Consider the following 23,637-nt stretch of genomic DNA (forward strand, 5'->3'; position numbering starts at 1 on the left):
CAGAGCTCGTGTATTTTCTGTATACCAGGGAGCTAGTTTCTTATGACAGATGTTTTTAATTTTTAGGGGTGCAACTGCATCTAGGGTATTGAGCAAGGTTAAATTGAGTTCCTCGGTTAGGTGGTTAACTGATTCTTGTCCTCTGACGTCCTTGGGTAGGCAGAGGGAGTCTGGAAGGGCATCAAGGAATCTTTGGGTTGTCTGAGAATTTGTAACTGAGTCAGGTTTGTAGGCCTCCTTGCTCGCACACGCTTTTCCAGTTTTGCCCACAACTTTCTATAGGACTGAGGTCAGGGCTTTGTGATGGCCACTCCAATGCCTTGACTTTGTTGTCCTTTGGAAGTATGCTTGGGGTCATTGTCCATTTGGAAGACCCATTTGCGACCAAGACTTAACTTCCTTACTGATGTCTTGAGATGTTGTTTCAATATATCCACGTCATTTTCCTTCCGCATTTCCACTTCAGGGGTGGAGATGGAGAGTGACTGCATTTCAGCCGTGCGTAATTGGCTGACTCCCACCACGGTAAAGGAAGTGCAGCGGTTTCTAGGGTTTGCCAACTACTACCGGAGGTTTATCCGGGGCTTTGCTCAGGTAGCGGCTCCCATTACCTCACTGCTGAAGGGGGGACCGGTGCGTTTGCAGTGGTCAGCTGAGGTGGACAGGGCTTTTGGTCAGCTGAGGGCTCTGTTTACCTCGGCTCCCGTACTGGCTCATCCGGATCCCTCTTTGGCGTTCATAGGGGAGGTGGACGCGTCCGAGGCTGGGATAGGAGCCGTGCTCTCTCAGCGCTCGGGTACACCACCAAAGCTCCGCCCCTGTGCCTTCTTTTCGAAGAAGCTCAGCCTGGCGGAGCGAAACTATGACATGGGGGACCGGGAGTTGTTGGCTGTCGTCAAGGCTTTGAAGGCGTGGAGACATTGGCTTGAGGGGGCTAAACACCCTTTCCTCATCTGGACTGACCACCGCAATCTGGAGTACATCCGGGCGGCGAGGAGACTGAATTCTCGCCAGGCAAGGTGGGCCATGTTTTTTACCCGTTTTGTTTTCACCCTATCCTACAGACCAGGTTTCCAGAATGTGAAGGCAGACACACTGTACCGGATGTATGACACAGAGGAGCGGCCCATGGATAACACTCCCATACTCCCGGCCTCTTGCCTGATGGCACCGGTAGTGTGGGAGCTGAACGCGGACATCGAGCGGGTGGTGCGTACAGAGCCCACTCCCCTCCAATGTCCAGCTGGGCGTCTGTACGTTCCGTCTGCTCTCCGCGACCGTTTGATCTATTGGGTCCACACGTCACCCTCCTCTGGTCATCCGGGCATCGGTCGGACAGTGCGCTGTCTTAGTGGGAAGTACTGGTGGTCCACTTTGGCTAAGGACGTTAGGGTTTATGTCTCCTCCTGCTCAGTGTGCGCCCAGTGCAAGGCCCCTAGGCACTTGCCCAGAGGGAAGTTACAACCCTTACCCGTTCCTCAATGTCCGTGGTCGCACCTGTCGGTTGATTTCCTAACGGATCTTCCTCCTTCACAGGGTAACACCATGATCCTGGTCATTGTGGATCGGTTTTCTAAGTCCTGTCATCTCCTCCCTTTGCCCGGTCTCCCTACAGACCTACAGACTGCGGAGGCCCTGTTTACACACGTCTTCTGGCACTACGGGGTGCCTGAGGATATAGTATCTGATCGAGGTCCCCAGTTCACGTCAAGGGTCTGGAGGGCGTTCATGGAACGTCTGGGGTCTCGGTCAGCCTTACCTCGGGTTTTCACCCCGAGAGTAACGGGCAAGTGGAACCAGGATGTGGGTAGGTTTCTGCGGTCCTATTGCCAGGACTGGCCGGGGGAGTGGGCGGCGTTCTTGCCCTGGGCAGAGATGGCCCAGAACTCGCTCCGCCACTCCTCCACTAACCTCTCCCCCTTCCAGTGCGTACTGGGGTACCAGCCGGATCTGGCGCCTTGGCATCAGAGCCAGATCGAGGCTCATGCGGTGGATGACTGGTTTAGATGCGTTGAGGAGACATGGGACGCCGCTCATGTGCACCTTCAGCGGGCCATGAGACGCCAGAAAACCTGCGCAGATCTCCACCACAGTGAGGCCCCGGTGTTTGCACCGGGGGACCGGGTCTGGCTCTCGACCTGAAACCTGCCCCTCCGCCTGCCCTGCCGGAAGCTGGGCCCGCGGTTTGTGGGGCCATTCAAAGTCCTAAGGAGACTGAACGAGGTATGTTACAGGTTACAGCTTCCCCCCGATTATCGCATTAACCCCTCGTTCCATGTGTCTCTCCTCAGGCCGGTGGTGGCTGGTCCACTCCAGGAGTCTGAGGTGCAGGAGGTTCCTCTGCCCCCTCTGGACATCGAGGGGGCCCGGTGTATGCAGTTTGATCCATACCGGATTCAAGGCGTCGGGCGAGGGGCCTTCAGTACCTCGTGGAATGGGAGGGGTACGGTCCGGAGGATAGATGCTGGGTGCCAGTGGAGGACGTGTTAGACCCATAGATGCTGCGGGATTTCCACCGTCTCCATTTGTCTTTGTTTTCTACACACCTGGTTTTCATTCCCCAATTACATGTTCATGTATTTAACCCTCTTTTCCCCCCATGTTTTTGTACGTGATTGTTTCTATGTTCATTTCGGTTCATGATGGCTGGTATTTCGACGGGTGCTGTTTTCACCCGTGCGTAATATATTTACCTTTTGTATTAGGTCAAGTGTATTTGTTACCTTGTGCCTTTATTTTTGAGTAAAGTACAGTAAAGTAAAGTGCTCTCTCATTTTGCTCTCCTGAGCCTGACTTCATGCACCAGCTACACTCACCTTCTGACAGCATCACCCTTTTTCCTCCAAACATACTGATGGTCATTATGGCCAAACAGTTCTATTTTGTTTCATCAGACCAGTGGACATTTCTCCAAAAAGTATATCTTTGTCCCCATGGGCAGTTGCAAACCGTAATCTGGCTTTTTTTATGGCAGTTTTGGAGCAGTGGCTTCTTCCTTGCTGAGCGGCCTTTCAGGTTATCTCAATATAGGACTCATTTTACTGTGGATATAGATACTTTTGTACCTGTTTCCCCCAGCATCTTAACAAGGTCCTTTGCTGTTGTTCTGGGATTGATTTGCAATTTTTGCACCAAAGGACGTTAATCTCTAGGAGACAGAACGCGTCTCCTTCCTGAGCGGTATGACGGCTGCGTGGTCCCATGGTTTTTTATACTTACGTACTATTGTTTGTACAGATGAACGTGGTAACTTCAGGCATTTGGAAATTGCTCCTAAGGATGAACCAGAGTTGTGGAGGTCTTGGCTGATTTCCCCATGACGTCAAGCAAAGAGGCACTGAGTTTGAAGGTAGGCCTTGCAATATATCCACAGGTACACCACCAATTGACTCAAATGATGTCAATTAGCCTATCATAAGCATCTAAAGCCATGACACTGAACATTTTCTGCAATTTTCCAAACTGTTTAAAGGCACAGTCAACTTAGTGTATGTAAACTTCTGACCCACTGGAATTGTGATACAGTGAAATAATCTGTCTGCAAACAATTGTTGGAAAAATGACTTGTGTCATGCACAAAGCAGATGTCCTAACCGATTTTCCAAAACTGTAGTTTGTTAACAAGAAATTTGTGGAGTGGTTGAAAAACAAGTTTTAATGACTCCAACCTAAGTGTATGTAAACTTCTGACTTCAACTGTATAAGGCATTATGTGTGTGTGCCTCAAAAAAGTTCCTTGTTTGCTCTTGACATGGTATGGCAGGCACACTTTCTCCTCTCCTGACACACAGACCCTCGCCACCTACCTGACCTCCCACAGAAAGAAAACAAACTCCTGTGATTGCTGGGGCAGTTAACTCAACCACCAAGAAGTGTAAACAAATCAATCATTCAAAACACCTCTAACTGAAACGATACGATTTGACAGGCCCTATGAACAAGAACCGATTTGAGTAGAAATATATCATCACATCTGTGTTTGAAAGGAGGGAATTGCTGTTTTGCTCCTGCTGTGAAAAAATGACTACATCTGCCGTTCCCGTATCTGGGTTAGTGTGTGGGTAGATTATCAGTAAAGACAATTATCCCCGTTTTACATGGCTTCAACTATGTGAAATGGGTGGCAATCAATTTCTGAAAGTGGATAATCATGTGACATAACACACTGTGCACTGCAGACAGACTGGTTGGTTCTGGGTTTGGATGTGGTGGTTGATGATGATGGTTACCCACAGATTTGACTGATGACATCATACTATACTCTTCACTGTACTGTTTTTAGAAACTGAGCCCTATTGCCTAGTCATTACTTATACTTTCATGCACAGTTAAAATTAAATAAATACAAAAACCTTCACTGCAAATTGCTTCAGTGACCAATATTCAAAGACAGCTAGGCATTGATATCAAATGGTAAAGTAACAGGAACTCATATAGAGTTGGACCCTGACACATACAGCAGCTCTGTATAGACTAGTAAAGTGTTCCAAGGGTTATTTGATCCTGGAGAGGCTGTAACGGGGGTTAGAACACGAACAGAAATAGCCAGCTGAAGCTCTTGATAAACTTTTCTCACTATCCACACACACAGACTTCACTACATAATCCCTCAGTGATTTATGGGCTGTTTCTCCTGACTGCTGTCGGACGACTTGGGGTCAGGGGAGGTCATGGAGGGACGTATTGATCTCCGCCGTATCACCCGATCACACTACATCTACTCAGCACTTCCCAGCAGTGGCGGTCCCGGTGGTGATGTGAGAGGAACAGTGTCTCCTTTCCTTTCCCTGCACTATGAAGGATGCTGGGATCTCCAGGTCAAACTGTGATGCTGGGAGGGAGAACCCATTTCTCCATTTGGTCGGGATGGATGTCAGAAGACTTATTCCATCTCCTGGCCTGAATCCTGTTGCTACGGTATGTCCTTCAATGGCTATAAAAGTCTATGATGATCATTAGCTAAAATAAGTGTAGATGGATTATGGAAGCTCCTTGTTTGCCCTTGACAAGGTACAGCGTCTCTGGCGAACAGCTTATAGTAAGTGTTCTAATGCATTGTAAGTGCATCATTCTGCATTATAAATGCACCTATAAGGCATTATGTGTGTGCCTCAGAAAGTGTCTGCTTTGCCCTTGACATTGTATGGCACACTGTCTCCTCTCATGACCTGGGTGTTCTCAGTAAAAACAGTCTACACTGCTAGCTCCTGAAGATCTATGTTCCCTGTAAAACCATGGCTACTGTGTGACTGGAAATAATTTAGTGTGTTTTTACAGAGGCATTTCATAACTTACCCTTACCAAAAAAACTGGCTTCTGGCAAACAAGTGTGGCAAACTTTTGGCCAATTTGCAGAAAGGTCATATTTTCAGATGCAAATTAATATTTTGGAAAATTGTTCCGGTAAAATTGCCTCAATTTGTGAACTTTTGGCAAACAATTCTGGGAAATAAGATCAGGTTTCTGGTTACTGTGTGTTAACATTGAAATGTATCTACATAAACCAAATCACAACTTTAAATGAAATTACTTCACAGAGAAAAAAAACAAAACATACTAAATATATAGGAAACAACATGTATTCAATGTCTTTAACGGAATAAATCCAATACAACTTGAAATCAGCATGGTAATGAAGAAACTGCAAACACTAGATATTTCCAAAATAAATGGTTTAATCTTTCTATGTAGCTACAACATTTACATGAGAGAAATGTGGGGATGGGGATGTTGACCTTAGGATGTTTAAAGGGACAATTACAGAATTATTTACAAATATCTCAAAGTGCATAAAATAAACAAAAAATAAATTGGAAAAAATTGGACATAACTAGACAGGGCAACTGACAAAGAACCCAGCTGACGCTACAAGGGGCAAGGACACCCCGAAGCACAGCTATCAACATAAAGCCTTCCTAAAGAGAAAGGTCTTTAGGTCCGTTTTAAAGGAGCCCAGAGTCTGTGGTGCCTTCAGGTGGTCCAGAAGGGCATTCCTGAGGCTGTGGGCTAAAAGCCTGATCCCCCAAGGAGCGGTGCTTGGTCCAGCTGAGGGTGTGGGTGGGGTTATGGAGGGAGAGCAGTTCTTTGAGATAAGGAGGGTCTGGAAAATCAGTAGAAAGGTTTCGAATTCATTCCGGAATGAGACGGGGAGCCACTGCAGAGATGCCAGGATGGGGGTGATGTGATGGTGTTTCCGCACTCATCAGGATCCTGGCAGCACTGTTCTGGATGTACTGGAGCTTCTGGAGACTCCTGTCAGGGATCCCGATGAAGAGTGTGTTACAGTAGTCCAGCCTTGAGGAGATAAATGCATGGACAGGCTTCTCTGCATCAGACTGAGTGAGGGGGTGGGACGGAGTTTGGCAATGTTCTCGAGGTGATAGAATGACGCTTTACACAGTTGTTTGATGTGGCTGTCAAAGGTCAGGGAGGAATCAAGCTTCACATGCATATTGGAAACTGAGTGTTTTACGGATACAGGTATCCTGAGTGTGTATCCTGTATGTGTATTTCTTTTCTCTTCTTCTCCTCCTCACAGGTGACAATCATCACTCCCCAATCAGTCACCAATCAGCCACAATCAGAAGACACCTGCTCCTTTTCCCTCAACCAATCACATCCCCTTTCCCTTGGTTTAAAAACCCATTCAGTTGTTCTCCCCAGATCAATCTTTGTGTTCATTCTCTCTCTCTGTGTCCCCAGCTCTCTCTTTCTGTATTGATCGCCCTTTTGTATTGCAACTACATGTCACTTTGTCCATCAGCCTGTGAGTATTGTTTTTGGTTAAAGTGTTGACTGTTTGTTGGTGGGAAAAGGGGGTACCAAGACAAGTCGCCCATGGGCATACATTACCCGTAGGAATACTTTGTCGAAGTACCCTAGTTAGAACTGGGCGGACCACCCACTGTATTTTTGGTCTGTTGTTGAAGCAGGTAGACTAACTTATGGGTGTTTTTGGATTATTGTTTCTTTGCTTGGGTCCAGCTCAGCCCCTTTTCTCACACCCCATTACCGTGTGTTTATAAATAAACCATTAGTTTGACGGTAGATTGTAGTTGTCTGGTTATTTGTTCTCACTTTTTCACTTAATTTGCAGGCATTATGTTACGGGTCTCATTTCCATCCCCCCTAGACTGCAGGGCCAAAGGGATTCGTAACAAGTGGGGGCTCATCCGGGATCTGTCTTTACTGACACCCATGCAGATTGTTATAGTGGTTCAGTGTTGAGCATCATAGCATTAGTGTTTGCTATTTGGTAGCTCTTGTGTTATAGTTGAAGATGGCTACTTTTGATGTGAAATCCTTTTTGGATAAACCTTCGTGGGAGGTGTTTGATAAATGTCGTAAATTGATTTTAATGACCTTGACAGACCATTATTCATTGTCTATTTCGCACAGTTTAGTTAAGGCGGAGGTTAAGAAACTAGTGTTAAATATTTTGTTGGAAGAGCAGGTGCTTGTGTTACCGCTGCCTGAGCCTACTACCCCTGTAAGGGATGTTGCGGTTCCGGTAAGCCCGTCGGTGTCTGAAGGCGAGGCTAAAGCTCCAGCCACATTGCCCCGTTTTGATCCCCACTGTCAACCGGTGATGCCAGGAGGGATGTTCATTCGATACAGTTCCAACTGGAGGCGGAAGAGAGCTCAAATTATCCGAGAGAATCTCCAGTTGTAGATGTGTAAAATTGAGGCAGAAAAAGACCAGCGGCAGTTGGAGTTAAATGCGCCAGATGGAACTGGAGGCAGAGACAGCGAGGCTAGCCTCCGTTCCTGCTGTGCCTGTTAGTGAGGCATCCTCACCAGCTGTAGCTTCCAACACGTTTGACATTAGTAGGCAGATTGCCTCTAAAACAAAAGGTACTAAGGCAATCTGCCTACTAATGTCAAACGTGTTGGAAGCTACAGCAATTTTACACATCTCCAACTGGAGTCTCTCGCCTAATTTGAGCTCTCTTCCGCCTCCAGTTGGAACTGTATCGAACGGACATCCCTCCTGGCATCACCGGTTGACAGTGGGAATCAAAACGGGGCAATGTGGCTGGAGCTTTAGCCTCGCCCTCAGACACCGACGGGCTTACCGGAGCCACAACATCCCTTACGGGGGTAGTAGGCTCAGGCAGCGGTAACACAAGCACTTGCTCTTTCAACAATACATTTACCACCAGCTTTTTAACCTCGGCCTTAACTAAATTGTGCGAAATGGACAATGGTCAGTAAATCAACTTTACGACATTTGTCAATTCTCCCATGAAGGGTTATCCAAAAAGGATTTCACATAAAAAGTAGCCATTTTGAACTACTAAACCAATACCAAACACTAATGCTATGACGCTCAACACTGAACTAACCACTATAACAATCTGCATGGGTGTCAGTAACGACAGATCCCGGATGAGCCCCCACTTGTTACGAATCCCTTTGGCCCTGCAGTCTAGGGGGGGATGGAAATGAGACCCGTAACATAACTCATGCAAAGTATAATAGTGAGAACCAAAAACCAGACAACTGAAAGTTACCATCAAACACTAAATGTTTATTTTTAAACACACGGTAAAGGGGCTGAGCTGGACCCAAGGAAAGAAAAAATAATTCCAAAAACACCCCTAAGCTAGTCTACCTGCTTCAACAGCTAGCTCACTAACCAATAATATACAGTGGGTGGTCCGCCCAGTTCTAACTAGTGTATTTAGACAAGGTTTACCTACGGGTAGTGTGTGCCCATGGGCGACTTGTCTTGGTGCCCCCTTTTCCCAACAAACAGTCAAACAAAACAACTCACAGGATAACCGGACAAATGGGACATGTAGGAGCAATACAAAAGAGAGAGCTGGGGACACAGAGAGCTTGATCTGGGGAGAAAACAACTGACTGGGTTTTTAAACCAAGGGAAAGGGGCTGTGATAGGGTACATTAAAATGTGCAGGTGTCTTCTGATTGGGGAATGATGATTGTCACCTGTGAGGGGAGAAGGAGAGAAAAGAAACACACATACAGGCTACCTGTATCCGTAACAGAGTGGGAGAGAGGGATGTCCTGCAATGGTGAGGTGTGTTATTATTGGTGAGTGCTGGACCTGGAAGGGGTGTAGGGACTCAGTTTTGCTGAGGTTCAGTTGAAGGAAGTTACGCTTCATCCATGCCCTTATCTCCTCAAGGCAGGAGTTCAGATGGGCACATGCATCAGAGGAACTTGGGGCAGTTTTTACATACAGCTGGGTGTCATCAGCATAGCAGTGGAATGACATTCCATGCCAGTTGATGACACGACCGAGGGGGAGAATGTACAGGATGAACTGGATGGGTCCAAGAACAGATCCTTGTGGGATACCGCAGGTGACGTGTTGGGTCCGGGACCTGGAACCACCTAGCAACAAATTCTCAGTCCTGTCTGAGAGGTAGGAGTGAAACCAGCTCAGAGCTGGCCCTGACAGTCCAGTGGTGTCCCGGAAGCATTCCAGGAGGATGGGGTGGTCAACTGGGTCAAACGCTGTGCTAAAGTCCAGGAGGATCAGGAGACTGGGGGGGGCTGCATCAGCAGGTTGTTGATGACCCTGGTTAGGACCGTTTCAGTTCCCTGGGTCGGCTGGAAACCTGACTGGAACTTCTCAAATAGGTTGTTATGATTGAGAGCTGTACAGCAACAACTTTTTCCAACACCTTGGAGAGGAAGGGGAGGTTGGGTATTGGCCTGTAATTGGCCAGCACTTCTGCATCCAGGGTGGGCTTCTTCAGAAGGGAGCTGATGACAGCGGTCTTAAATGCAGGTGGAACACTGCCAGATTGGAGGGAGTGGTTAACAATCTGGATTATCAGAGGGCTGAGCGCAGGGGTGCATCATTTGTGCAGGGCTGTAGGAATAGGATCCAAGGTACAGATTTTAATTATGAGATGTTTTTTCAATACCTCCCTGGGTGACTTCAAGGAAGCAGGAGAGAGACCGAGTGGGCGTTGGTGGAGGGTCAAGGGTGGGAGGAGAGGGTAGTAGAGCTGGAGATGAAAGATCTTATTTTGCTGACCTTTGTTTTAAAAAAGCAAATGAAGCTGTTACACTGCTCTTCCATTTTCTCGATGGGCAACTGGGACTGGGGTTGTAAAATATGGTTTATGGCGGAAAACAGGTTTGTTGAGTTTCACAGATTGTTACTGATGAGATTGGAGTAGAATGTCGACCATGCCTCTTTCAGGGCCTTGGAATAGGCCTTTTGGTGCTCTTGAAAGGTACGTTTGTGGATGGTGAGGCACGAGTTTCTGAGACCCCTGCTCTAGGATGCGTCCAGTAGATTTCATATCTCTCATCTCTGGAGTAAACCAGGGAGCTGAGCGAGCAAATGCAACGTCCCATATTTTTATGGTGGCATGGAGGTCAGGCGCACTGCCCAGGGATTGGTTGTAAAACTCCAGTTTCATCCACTGATGAAAAAAGCTGTAGATGACAGGTTCAAGATGTCCTCTGACAGGCTGGCTGGGTCTGTTTTTCCACTTCCGGAAACACATGGGATGCTTGGACTTGGTTAGATGAGGAAAGAATATCAAGTCCAGTGTGAGAACCTTGTGGTCAGACACAGAGGTCATAGACCCTAATGTTTTTGATGGGGGTGGAGTCAGTGATGACCAGGCCAAGTATGTGCCCACAGGTGTGATTGGGGGCATCGTTGTTTTAATGGCTTCCACTTTGTGAAATGGGTGAAAATCTATTTTGAAAGCAGATAATGTGACATAACACACTGTGCACTGTACTGCAGACAGACAGTGGTTGGTCTTTAGTGCTGGGTTTGGATGTGGTGGTTGATGATGGCCACCCATAGATTTGACTGATGACTCATCATACTACACTCTTCAGGGCACTGTTTTTAGAAACAGGAGAGTGAGTGAGGGAGATGGGTTTGTATGGGTATAGGCATAACAGACTGACTGTTCAGATACCATGCTCTCCCGGTTTAACACAATGGAGTTTCAATATGGGAGTTTCATTATCATCACAGTTGCTGTACAGCAATTTAACACCCACCGAAGAAAAATGGTACAATCAATAAACAACAACATAATTGTGTATTTTTGAGCACCTCTTTAAAGGCCCAGTGCAGCCAAAAACGTTATTTCCTGCGTTTTATATATATTTCCACACTACGAGGTTGGAATAACACCGTGAAATTATGAAAATGCCCCTTTAGTGTAAGAGCTGTTTGAAAAGACTGCCTGAAATGTCAGCCTATTTTGGTGGGATGGAGTTTTGGCCTGCTTGGTGACATCACCAGGCGGCAAATTAGTTAATAGAACAATAAGACAGAGTTCCAAACCTCTCTGCCAATAACAAAATATATTTTGTTTCTTTTTGACAATTTAAAACAATCACATTAAGTTACTTAATTGTTACCCAGAAATTACTTGATATTGAGATAAAAACAGCTGCATTGGAACTTTAATTCTCAGTGCTAAGAGCCTGCATTTGAAACAAGCTAAAACCAAATACATTTATTAGGGGAATCAGAAAAAAAAATTGAATCTCTCCACTCTACTTTGTAATGCCTATTACTTTACTAGAGATTCATATTTTGATATCAAAGTATATTATGGAAATAGACTTATGCTACATTGAATTTATATCAGCGCTTTTCAAGGGTCCAAAGGCAGTGCTATGAATATGGAACATGGGTTATTTCAATGAGAACTTGTACAGTAAGTGGGTTGATACATCATTGAGAGGCATCCTCCTGACGATGTCTTTCAGGACACTCTCTGTGTGTGGGAGTACCAACTACCCACTGGGCACTGACGTCAATTCAACGTTGGTTCAATGTAAAAAATAAAAAAATGTAACGAAACAAATGCAAAGCCCTCTGTCACCCAGAAACGGATTCCAGTGTCTGCCTGCATGCTGAAAATCTTTGCCAGTGTGTGTGCATGTTTAGGCTAACTGATTTGGAAACAAACATTTTGGCCCTGTTCTACACTAAATTGATAACATCTCTTTCAGACGGCCATGAACAAAGGGGCCAGAAAAATTTGAGGGGAATCAGCACTTTTCCTAAATGAAAACTGTCCTCAAGGTTGTAGAGTGTGCTAAAGAAGGTACAAACTACGTGCAGAGGAAGCCAAAGCGTATGGCTGAACAGTTCTGGGTGTATACTAGTTAAGAAGGCAGTAGCAATGAGAGAAATCTTTCATGGGGAGAGGAAGAAGCTTCGATCCAGTGTAAAAGACAGTACAGCAGGGTGTCACAGCCTCAAGCAAGATGGCCCTCTTCCTGACTGCTCTGTACCTGCATGCCTCCTGCCGCAGCACAGCCGTCTCCCCCTCTTTAGAAGCGAGCGTGGGGCGGTACTTATGGAGCCAGATACCTGCCAAAGGTTGAACGTACGTATCGTTAGGTTCGTAAGAAAATCCATACGTAAATTGTTAGGATCGCAAGAAAAGCCATGTGTGAAATGTAAACGTGCAGGATACCTCTTTTCGGTTTCCCTGACTTCCGTTTATATTACACTGTGTTTTGCTTGTTTGGGTAGCACTCCTCACAGGCTGTTTGGTGTATGTTTTTTGTTTGTTTGTGAGGTGAAACTGGCAAAACTCTTAAAAGGTATTATTGTACGTCATCATAATCATAACATGATGTTGTATGTTCACAGATTAATTTTCACCCATGGCTTTTCTTACGATCATAAAAATGTACGTATAGATTTTCTTACGATCCAAACGTTCAACCTTTTGGCAGGCATCTGGCTCCATAGGTACTGCAGTCTACAGTCTCTCTGCGAGCCAGGCTCTCTCACGGTGCAGGAGAGATTGTGCGTCTGTGTCAGTGTGTGTAAGCTCCGGCCAAAGCCCAGCAGAAGTTGTGAGTGATTGACAGCTGTCGGCTGAAAAAGTGTGTATGAGGTGGTCCAGTGGAGTGTGTATGTGAGAGAGAGAGAGAGGTGAGGGGAGGTGGTCCAGTGGAGTGAGAGAGTGTGTGTGTGAGTGAGAGAGAGAGAGAGTGAGAGTGAGAGTGAGAGAGAGGTGAGGGGGTCCAGTGGAGTGTGTGTGTGAGAGAGAAAGAGGTGAGGTGAGGGGAGGTGGTCCAGTGGAGTGTGTATGTGAGAGAGAGGTGAGGTGGTCCAGTGGAGTGTGTATGTGAGAGAGAGAGAGGTGAGGGGAGGTGGTCCAGTGGAGTGTGTACGTGAGAGAGAGAGAGGTGAGGGGAGGTGGTCCAGTGGAGTGTGTATGTGAGAGAGAGGTGAGGGGGTCCAGTGGAGTGTGTATGTGAGAGAGAGGTGAGGGGGTCCAGTGGAGTGTGTGTGTGAGAGAGAGAGGTGAGGGGAGGTGGTCCAGTGGAGTGTGTATGTGAGAGAGAGGTGAGGGGGTCCAGTGTAGTGTGTGTGTGAGAGAGAGGTGAGGGGAGGTGATCCAGTGGAGTGTGTGTGTGTATGAGAGAGAGGTGAGGGGAGGTGGTCCAGTGGAGTGTGTGTGTGTGTGTGTGTGTGTGTGAGAGAGAGGTGAGGGGGTCCAGTGGAGTGTGTGTGTGAGAGAGAGGTGAGGGGGTCCAGTGGAGTGTGTATGTGAGAGAGAGGTGAGGGGGTCCAGTGGAGTGTGTATGTGAGAGAGAGGTGAGGGGGTCCAGTGGAGTGTGTGTGTGAGAGAGAGGTGAGGGGGTCCAGTGGAGTGTGTGTGTGAGAGAGAGGTGAGGGGAGGTGGTCCAGTGGAGTGTGTGTATGTATGTGTGTGAGAGAGAGGTGAGGGGGTCCAGTGGAGTGTGTGTATGTATGTGTGTGTGAGAGAGAGAGAGGTGAGGGGGTCCAGTGGAGTGTGTATGTGAGAGAGAGGTGAGGGGGTCCAGTGGAGTGTGTGTATGTGTGTGTGAGAGAGAGGTGAGGGGAGGTGGTCCAGTGGAGTGTGTGTATGTATGTGTGTGTGAGAGAGAGGTGAGGGGGTCCAGTGGAGTGTGTGTATGTGTGTGTGAGAGAGAGGTGAGGGGGTCCAGTGGAGTGTGTGTATGTATGTGTGTGTGAGAGAGAGGTGAGGGGGTCCAGTGGAGTGTGTGTATGTGTGTGTGAGAGAGAGGTGAGGGGGGGTGGTCCAGGCTGCTGACACTGACCGCCGTCTTTCTCAGGAGACTGACTCACTATCTGACAGCCAGGATTAACCTTCTGCTATGGTCATCATTGCAGCACAGAGTTAGTTAACACTAAACAGCACTGTGTGAGACCTGGAGTGTAATCATTAGTCTAAAATGTTTTGCAAATAAAACTAGAGTTTCTATTGGACAAATTCAGGTAGGTCCCTCCCTGTTTCGTTTGGTTCGTAGTGAATACACCCCTGAGAACTAACGTGCCAACATCAGTAATTAGCTTAATATGTCATTAACATTGTTGTACACAGGACAGTTATAACTAGTGGTGTAACGGACTGTAGTTGGTCCGTGATCCGTACGGGTCACCCCCCCACGGTTCGGCAGATCAATCGCAAAGTTTAACCATCATAGTGTGAAACACTTTTACTGCCACTTATACTTTTTAAAGTAATAATTCCCTAAATCTCGATGCAGAGTTGCAGTGAAAAGAGAAAGACAAGACAGATGTGTGCTGTGTTTTACTCTGAAGCCTGAAGGTTGATTTGATTATTTTTTTTAAAGCAGTTATGTGTACTGTTCACGTGAACGGGGCATGTTGAATTCCAACGAATCAATCCTGGATGCTCGCGTTGCAAAAATCTAAGAAGAAAAAAGAGCAGTGACAGCCATGGCTGGCGGAGGAGCTGAAGAACTGGAAAAGCCTCCCGCTTCATTTAAGTCTCATGTATGGGAGCATCTTGGCTTCCCTGTCAAATATGATGACGGAAGAAGGGTGGTGGACAACACCATTACGGTGTGTAGGCATTGTGCCACAAGAAAGCCGTATGATCATGGAAATACATATTTAAAGCATCATCACCCTGGTGTGTCAGTGACGGGAGCCAACTCAGCCGACGGACAACTTCTCACCGCGGCATTTAAGCAGCCCTTTGCTGCAGAATCAGACCGGACTAAGGCCATCACTAAATCTATTGGGACGATTATCGCTGCAGACATGAGGCCATACTCTGAGGAAAACAAAGGGTTTAAAAATATGGTGAAAGTGCTTGAGCCACGCTACGAAATCCCCTCACACACCCACTTCAGTATGAAGGTTGTGACAGATCTTCATGAACAGGAAAATATCAACATTGTCGATGACTTATCCAAGGCATCCTCTGTTGCCCTCACCACAGATGGGTGGACCTCCAGGGCAACGGAAAGCTACATGACTGTGACTGCTCACTACACCACAGAGGAGTGGACCTCCAGGGCAACGGAAAGCTACGTGACTGACTGCTCACTACACCACAGAGGAGTGGACCTCCAGGGTAACAGAAAGCTACGTGACTGCTCACTAAACCAGAGGAGTGGACCTCCAGGGCAACGGAAAGCTACGTGACTGTTCACTACACCACAGAGGAGTGGACCTCCAGGGTAACAGAAAGCTACGTGACTGCTCACTAAACCAGAGGAGCAGACCTCCAGGGCAACGGAAAGCTACGTGACTGCTCACTAAACCAGAGGAGTAGACCTCCAGGGCAACGGAAAGCTACGTGACTGTTCACTACACCAGAGGAGTGGACCTCCAGGGTAACAGAAAGCTACGTGACTGCTCACTAAACCAGAGGAGTAGACCTCCAGGGCAACGGAAAGCTACGTGACTGCTCACTACACCACAGAGGAGTGGACCTCCAGGGTAACAGAAAGCTACGTGACTGCTCACTAAACCAGAGGAGTGGACCTCCAGGGCAACGGAAAGCTACGTGACTGTTCACTACACCACAGAGGAGTGGACCTCCAGGGCAACGGAAAGCTACGTGACTGACTGCTCACTACACCACAGAGGAGTGGACCTCCAGGGCAACGGAAAGCTACGTGACTGCTCACTAAACCAGAGGAGTGGACCTCCAGGGCAACGGAAAGCTACGTGACTGCTCACTACACCACAGAGGAGTGGACCTCCAGGGCAACGGAAAGCTACGTGACTGCTCGCTAAACCAGAGGAGTAGACCTCCAGGGCAACGGAAAGCTACGTGACTGCTCACTAAACCAGAGGAGTGGACCTCCAGGGCAACGGAAAGCTACGTGACTGCTCACTAAACCAGAGGAGTGGACCTCCAGGGCAACGGAAAGCTACGTGACTGTTCACTAAACCAGAGGAGTAGACCTCCAGGGCAACGGAAAGCTACGTGACTGTTCACTAAACCAGAGGAGTAGACCTCCAGGGCAATGGAAAGCTACGTGACTTTTCACTAAACCAGAGGAGTGGGAGATGCTAAGTCCGGTGCTACAGACACACCCCCTCTATGAGAGTCACACAGGCACAAATCTGGCGCAGGTACTGCTAGGAGCAGCTAGGAGCATCTAGGAGAGTGGAAGCTAAAGAGGCCCAATAGCAATATCCCAACCACCACAGATAATGCCAAGAACCAAGTAAATGCAGTGATAGAGGCTGGACTGGGGCCAAAGATAGCTTGCTTTGCACATGTGATCAATTTAGCATCCCAAAGGGGAATCTCAGTGAACCAGATGGACCGTCTCCTTGGGAGGATCAGGAAGGTGGCTTCCTTTTGCCACCGAAGCACAACAGCCACTCATGTGCTTTAGACCAAGCAAGAAATGTTACAGCTACCGACCCACAAGCTCATACACCATGTCACAAGATAGCGCTCTATGTCATAAGTGGAGTTCCATCTTGAGCAGCAGGCAGCTGTATACTCTGCACTGACAGACAAGAACCTGAAAAAAAAGAGACATCGTCACCTTGTCTGATGACGTGAAAGCGGCAGAGGAGGTCCTCCAGGTGCTCAAACCCCTCAAAACGGTTACAACCCTACTGAGCACTGAAACTGCACCGTATGTGTCCATGATCCTATCTCTGAAAACAAGGATTCTACAATCTATGGCCCCAAGTGTGGAAGATAGCACCATCACTAGAGATGTCAAGGCTGCCATTAGAGAGGACCTGATCCCCAGATACCCCCCTAATGTACAGGACTACCTTCATAGTTCTACTGCACTGGATCCAAGGTTCAAGTCCCTGTCTGTTCAAGTCCCTGTCTCACCTAGACCCTGCCTTACGCCGGAGGACATACAGTGATCTCACCACTGAGACTGTGGCCACTGAAGAGGTAAAAAAAGAAGAGTGAATTACTTAGATAAATATACTGCAGTCTATGCTATTGCTATTAGAATCATTCATTTTTGATTTAGAATAATAATGGCTTTTATTAAATGTTATTGCCACAATTATAGTTGTATGAAATATGAAAATATATAATGAGTTAGTTTAATAGATCAAGTCATTTTTTCTGCAGGGTCAAGCCACAGAGCTGACAGGAGCAGAATCAGAGGCATCTCCTCCACTAAATCATTTGGCTGTGAAGGAGCTTTTCGGGGAGACCTTTATGAGCAAGGACACAGGCAAGACGTTTGCCAACACCATCAAAGAGGTGGCATCATCCTACAAGGCAGAAAGCAGCATTCCAGTGGATGGTGATCCACTGGCATAGTGGATAAGCAATGAATGTAAATACCCTCACATTGCCATGAAGGCAAGATGCTACCTGGCTGTGCCTGGCACTCCAGTTCCTAGTGAGAGGGTGTTCTCCACGGCAGGGGACATAGTGACTGCAGAGGTCTCCCCTCTCCCCAGACAATGTAGACATCCTCATCTTTTAGAAAAATCATTTGAAGTTATAAGCTCAGGTCTGCTTTCTTTCTTTTTTTTGATGTGGACACAGGCTATTTATTAATTCACTATTGTTCAAATCAAATCAAATTTATTTATATAGCCCTTCGTACATCAGCTGAAATCTGAAAGTGCTGTACAGAAACCCAGCCTAAAACCCCAAACAGCAAGCAATGCATGTGAAAGAAGCACGGTGGCTGGGAAAAACTCCCTAGGAAAAACTCCTGAGAAAGGCCAAAGGAAGAAGGTATCATGCCTCATATTGCACTTTAATTTAACAATTGAGTATTGAATATTTTATTTAAACATTGAAAAGGTCCTTGCTTTAAGTAATAAATGGAAAGCAAAGTTATTTGTCTCCCTTATTTTTTTTGCTGATCTGAAAAACGATCTGCTCTGCGACTCGAAATTGTGATCCGTTGCACCACTAGTTATAACATTGCAGTTCAATTAACATTGTTGCCAGCAATTACAATCCATGAATGTGTGATAAGGACATTGAATGTGGAAAGAAAGAAAAAACACAATAAGTACATGTTTTTCCTTATTATATCCTCTTTAATATATCTTAAAAAATTGATATACAATCTGAGAAAGAAAAGGAGGATTTAAACTGAGGAACAGACAGACCCTCCCGAGCCCCACAGAGAACTAGGCTAGCTGGACCAGTAAAATAAGGAGTGTGGGGCTAGGAACCAGAGCATGCTAAAAACAAGTCACATGAACCCCTGTCCATTTGAACACACACACACACACACACACACACACACACACACACACACACACACACACACACACACACACACACACACACACACACACACTTCAACACACACTCCTCTAACATACCTACTGTAAAATACACCACCTCCTGGTCACATACATTTTGCCTCATGCAAACATGTGAATACAATTTTTTCATACAGTGATGACACTGAATCTAATGTTCCAATATGCACACATACAGGCACAAAGCCAGCCCAGGCAAAGCCAAGCAACAAACCCACACACTCAAAGATATACATATCTCTCACATATACACACACACATACAGAGGGGGACATTCAGACACATGAGGACATGCATACAGAGGAGACCACAGGCCCTTCCCTTTAGACACCTCACTTGCCTCACAACAGAGGACTCTCATACACAACCCAGCAGAGAAGAGAGCCCTCGTATTCCCCCTACCTCCATGGGGGCAGAGGAGAATGCATGAGTGTGGTGGGGCCTAAGAGAGTGGAGGGAGAAATGTCAGGAAGGAGGATGGAGCAAGACAGACAGACTTTCAGAGGCACAGTGCCCTCTACGTTTGGCTTCCCCAGAGGTCAGGGGAGCTGAGATAAGGTCAAGGTTCAGGTGTGGTGGTAGAACTTGTACTGTGGTACAGCTTGAGTCTTTTCCTAGGAGCTTCATCTGGACAGTGTTACAGTGTGTCTGGGGCACCGGTAAATTGTGTGCCCCTGTGGATGAGTGAACAGAACAGACAGGAAGTGGGCGTGTGAAGTGGTACCCTATTCCCTATGTAGTGCACTACTTCTGACCAGGGCCTATAGGGCTCTTGTCAAAAGTAGGGTAATATACAGGGGTGCCATTTCAGACGTACGCTGAGTGAAGTGGACACTAGAATGGGGACTGACTGGGTCGGTGGCACTTGTCATTCACATGCTGTCTGATGAGGTGGGTGTGGGCGGGGGAGTGCAGGCCTTGAATGAGTGACATAACAGAGATGTTGTTTTTCCAGCTGTGTGTGTTTCTGTGTGGCTGGGTGGGTGTGCATGCACAACCAAGTGCTGTGTGTTGTGAGTAACTAGTTGAGTGTGTTTGCTTTTCAATGTGCGTGAAGGGATTCTGTGTGTGTGTGTGTGTGTGCGTTCGTGTGCATTTCCTTTGCAACCAGACATGGCAGGCACTAGAACTGAGAAACACTAACAGATATTCTCTCTCTTTGATTCGTCAATTCTTAAATAACAGCTAAGTGGATTGGTTAAATCCCGGGTCCTCACTGCCACATGCGCTCACTATTATTGGCTCAGACACACAGAGAGGCCCCGTCATTGGACAATCCCTGCGGTGACGCAGCATGATTACTCTAGGACACTCAGGGCAATTAAAGCATAATCCCTCAAACTTTTAAAAAACAATTTTTCTTGTAAATCTTTTTTTCTTTCAGCGTCATCGTATTGCAGTCAGGGCGTGTCAGCAATGTGCAGCGGTTGGTTGGTTGACGAGACGTTAGGGGGCGGGATTCAGCTGCGCAGTCGAAGAAAGGGGGGGTTGCAGGCAGCCGGCGCAGCTGACGCAGTCATCATCTTGCATAGTGCTTGATGTAATCTTGAACCTTATTCCGGAAATCCTCCTAGAGCAAGACACACAAACAACATCAGTGAGCTTTTCTGGATCTACTGTACATCCTTGTTTACATTTTTACAAACATCTTACCTCCAACTGCTCTGAAAATCTTTAGGCCAATATGCATACAGTGGGTTCATCAGTTTAAATGACTTTGAGCGAGACATTCAATAACAATCCAGTAAGCTGCTTCAGGGGTTGATGCCAGTGATACAGTGGGATGAAAACATTACCAACAAACCCTGCGCACTTCCTGGCAAGCAAAACATGATACGACCACTGAGGGCACGGCAACAGCCAGAGCTATGAAAACATTACCGCAGAGCATCCGTCCGGCCAGGGAATACGGTCCCCATTGCCAGACTGTGGAGATGGAGGTAGATACGGAGGGCCCTGCTAAAGCTCTGGCTCCGGGTAAACAGCCTCCAACAACAAGATGCCTGAGAGGAACCCAGGAGGGCTCAGGATTCCTCAATTAGCTCTGCTGGCCAGTTGTTCTCTACCCAGTACCAGGCTGTAAATAGCCCCAGTCTACAGGGAGTCTGGAGGAACGCAGTGAACAGCCCATCTTTGCTCTGTCTGTCTGTGACCACCTCTGTTTCCCCAGCCGGTGCATACACAGTGTGGTGGGCCTAATTGATCCTTCTGAATGGTATGGAACACTATAGTGCAGTACCTCCCCTACAGAACTGGGAGGTTAAAGCTTGGGCCAGAGTGAGTGTGTGTGTCTGCCATGAGGGGGTGTGTGGGTGTGTGTGTGTGTGTGTGTGTGTGTGTGTGTGTGTGTGTGTGTGTGTGTGTGTGTGTGTAGAGTTTATATGAAATAAAGTCAAATTAATTCCCATGAGCCTGTCTGGGGACAGTGTGCTCGATGATTGAGAGGAGAAATGGAGCCAGGTTGGCATGGCAGCGTACGTAGCGGCACAGGTGGCAGGAGCAGCTCAAGGCGATTGATATCCTTGGCTCTGTTTGTCTCTCCTGGGTCAGCTTGCCCCCTGCCCTTTTCCTTTTCCAGGGCCAGCTATATTAAATCACACCAGCTCAGGTCATGCACAGCACAGTTCTGAGAGCAACAACGAACGCATCCAACAAAAGCCTGTTTTCTGCTCTTCTCACTAGTGGTCCAGGATTTGGGTTCGATTGGGAATTGATGAGGTTAGAAGGGGGTGGAGTCCGCTAAAAGACTACACAGCCCTGGTATCAGGAGACAAGGCAAGTGAAAGAAGCAACTGTAAACCCTTCTCCAATCTGCACAGGGACATCCCATTGACATCAACACATTATTTACCCATCAAGCTCCAGTTTCACAGATGCACGTTTCCCAAGATAGGATTCATTCCTTTGAGAATAAGCTCAGAATGAGGCTTGGTCAGGGCTGGAAAAGGCCAGAAGAGTCTCAGACAACAACAACCATGCCAACAACAACTTATGGAGATAAGCGCGAGACACAATGCTTTAAAATGGTGACGACTTTAGGACAAATGTGTGTGGCTGACTTACAATTGACATTTTAGTCATTTAGCAGACAATCTTATCCAGAGAGACTTACAGTTAGTACTAGACTTAGTTCCTAGCATGCCATCTAAAAGAGCCCGGGCCTGCTACTCAATAGCTTACTTTACCCTCAGGGAAAAACAATTAGCACTACAGATCTCTCTCTCCGTCCGACGTTGCATGAAAGCTTGTATGCAAATGTAGACGAATATCACAATCAGACGGCTGGTTGGTAAGCTGCTATTTGAGTCATAATCCATCCTACTGGGTCTCCACAGTCCTTAACGAAAGCCAGAGGGCAGATGACCTGGGGGGTAGATTATGACGTTGGTCTGTTATGTGAAACTCCAAGGACGTGGGGAGGACAGAGACAGATATGGAGGAGGAAAGCAGTGCGGAAACCAACCAAACAAAGCCTGTAGTTGAGGCAGACACTGACTGACGGACTAACGTTAGCGGCCATCCATTAGTGAACTGAACCATGTAACCTTTCCTACTGAATTAGCTCACATCCTCCCAGCAGGCAGGTACACCAGTGTTCAAAACACCTCTTCTGTTCAAAACACCTCTTCAAGAGGTAAATGAATTAATGCAAATGGCTGTACTTCGCCTTGGGTGGAATGTGCTCTAGCTTTACAGTCAGGCCATAGCAACAGAGCAAAGTAAATATCACTAAGTTAAAGAGCCCTCAGCACAGCTAGGCAGACAAAACAGAGACTTTGAACTAACAGTTAGAACAGGGACCCCGGAACACTCCAAGCTGAGACCTTGGGGGATTCAACTGCTGCACCCCCCACTTTACATAACTCTGCAGCCTTGCTAAATATTTTGGCAGTGAGCCGAGCGCAGCACAGAGCTTGAAATAGCCCCCCCACGTATTTCTGCGTATTAATCTGCCCCATTAAAACAATCTGAAGTGTTTGTGGTCATGTGGGCCTTTCTTCCCTGGCTAAAAGCGTTTTGATATACCTCTGTATGCAGAATGTTACAAAGAAACAAATATTGGGGGGGAGATTTATATTAAGTTATACTATGACTACTCAACATAACAATGGAGATGAATGATGACATTCAGAACAGTTCTTTGACATACAAGTCAATGTCATCAAACGAATTCAAAAGTAAAAGTGCAGATATAAATCAACCTAGTCCTGCAGATTTATAAACCATTTTCCTCAGGGAATAGGTCAAAACTACATACTGTCCCTCCCCTGCTACAGCGAATACAGGAAAAGAGACAAGCTGAATTTCCTGTCAGATCTCATCAATGTCACTGTTTTGACTCCCAGGGACATGATTATTACACACGACTGGCAGAGATGACATGCGCTCTGAAACCCTCAGTCACTCTTTGGTTTGGCAATTCAGACGTTTTCAGAAACCAAACTGACCAATCAATGGCCTTCAGTAACCCTGTGACATGATTTGTAACACCAAACAAGGTTACTTCAGAACACAGGGCTGCATGGCCCCTCTCCTCCATGTCCTTTACATTTACATAGTCATTTAGCAGACACTCTTATCCAGAGCGACTTACAGTTAGTGCATTCATCTTAAGATAGCTGGCTGGGGCAACCACATTTCTCAGTCATAGTAAGCAAATGTTTTCCTTTAAAGTAGCGATCAGCAAAGTCAAGTGCGGGTGTTCGTTCACAGAAGGCTGTTGGATTATTTCAGATACTTGACCTTTTTGTATATGTCATCCAGAGATGTTCTCCACTGCACCGTTTTGCGACAGTTTGGAGCATCTGCAGAGTCACCCTCAAACACTCACCCCTCCAGCTCAAAAAGTCTGATAGCCCAAATTGGATGTAATCTGTCCAGATGGGAACAGACAGCTCAACATAGCATTAATGTGAGTCTACTGTGTGTTCCTGTCCCGACGCTACTGTGTAGGGACAGCACCTGCCGTGCTAGACCTGCTGCACACACCACCACTGCTACAGGTAGGGTAGGAGCAGCAGTCAAGCTATGTAAAAGGCAATCACATCACCTGAACACCAACTCAGCAGACGCTGTCAGGGAAGACCGCAGGGGTGGGAGAGAGGAAGGGGTGGAGTGGTAGGAAACGAGACCTC

General features: G+C 46.9%; 1 protein-coding gene across 4 annotated transcripts in view; it reads right to left on the reverse strand.

Annotated features, from left to right (window-relative positions):
- Window positions 1–18,248: 18,248 nt before the first annotated feature.
- LOC115160881 (NEDD8-conjugating enzyme UBE2F) overlaps window positions 18,249–23,637 on the reverse strand; it is a 96,609-nt gene continuing 91,220 nt past the window's right edge. For all 4 annotated transcript variants that reach the window (XM_029711381.1, XM_029711379.1, XM_029711380.1 and 1 more), the window contains one exon: window positions 18,249–20,072. In XM_029711381.1, coding sequence (XP_029567241.1) covers window positions 20,022–20,072 — 51 coding nt within the window. In that variant the 3' untranslated portion in view covers window positions 18,249–20,021. The remainder of the gene's footprint in view (window positions 20,073–23,637) is intronic.

This window comes from Salmo trutta, chromosome 24 (assembly GCF_901001165.1).
Source record: "Salmo trutta chromosome 24, fSalTru1.1, whole genome shotgun sequence".
NCBI classification, from domain to species: domain Eukaryota; kingdom Metazoa; phylum Chordata; class Actinopteri; order Salmoniformes; family Salmonidae; genus Salmo; species Salmo trutta.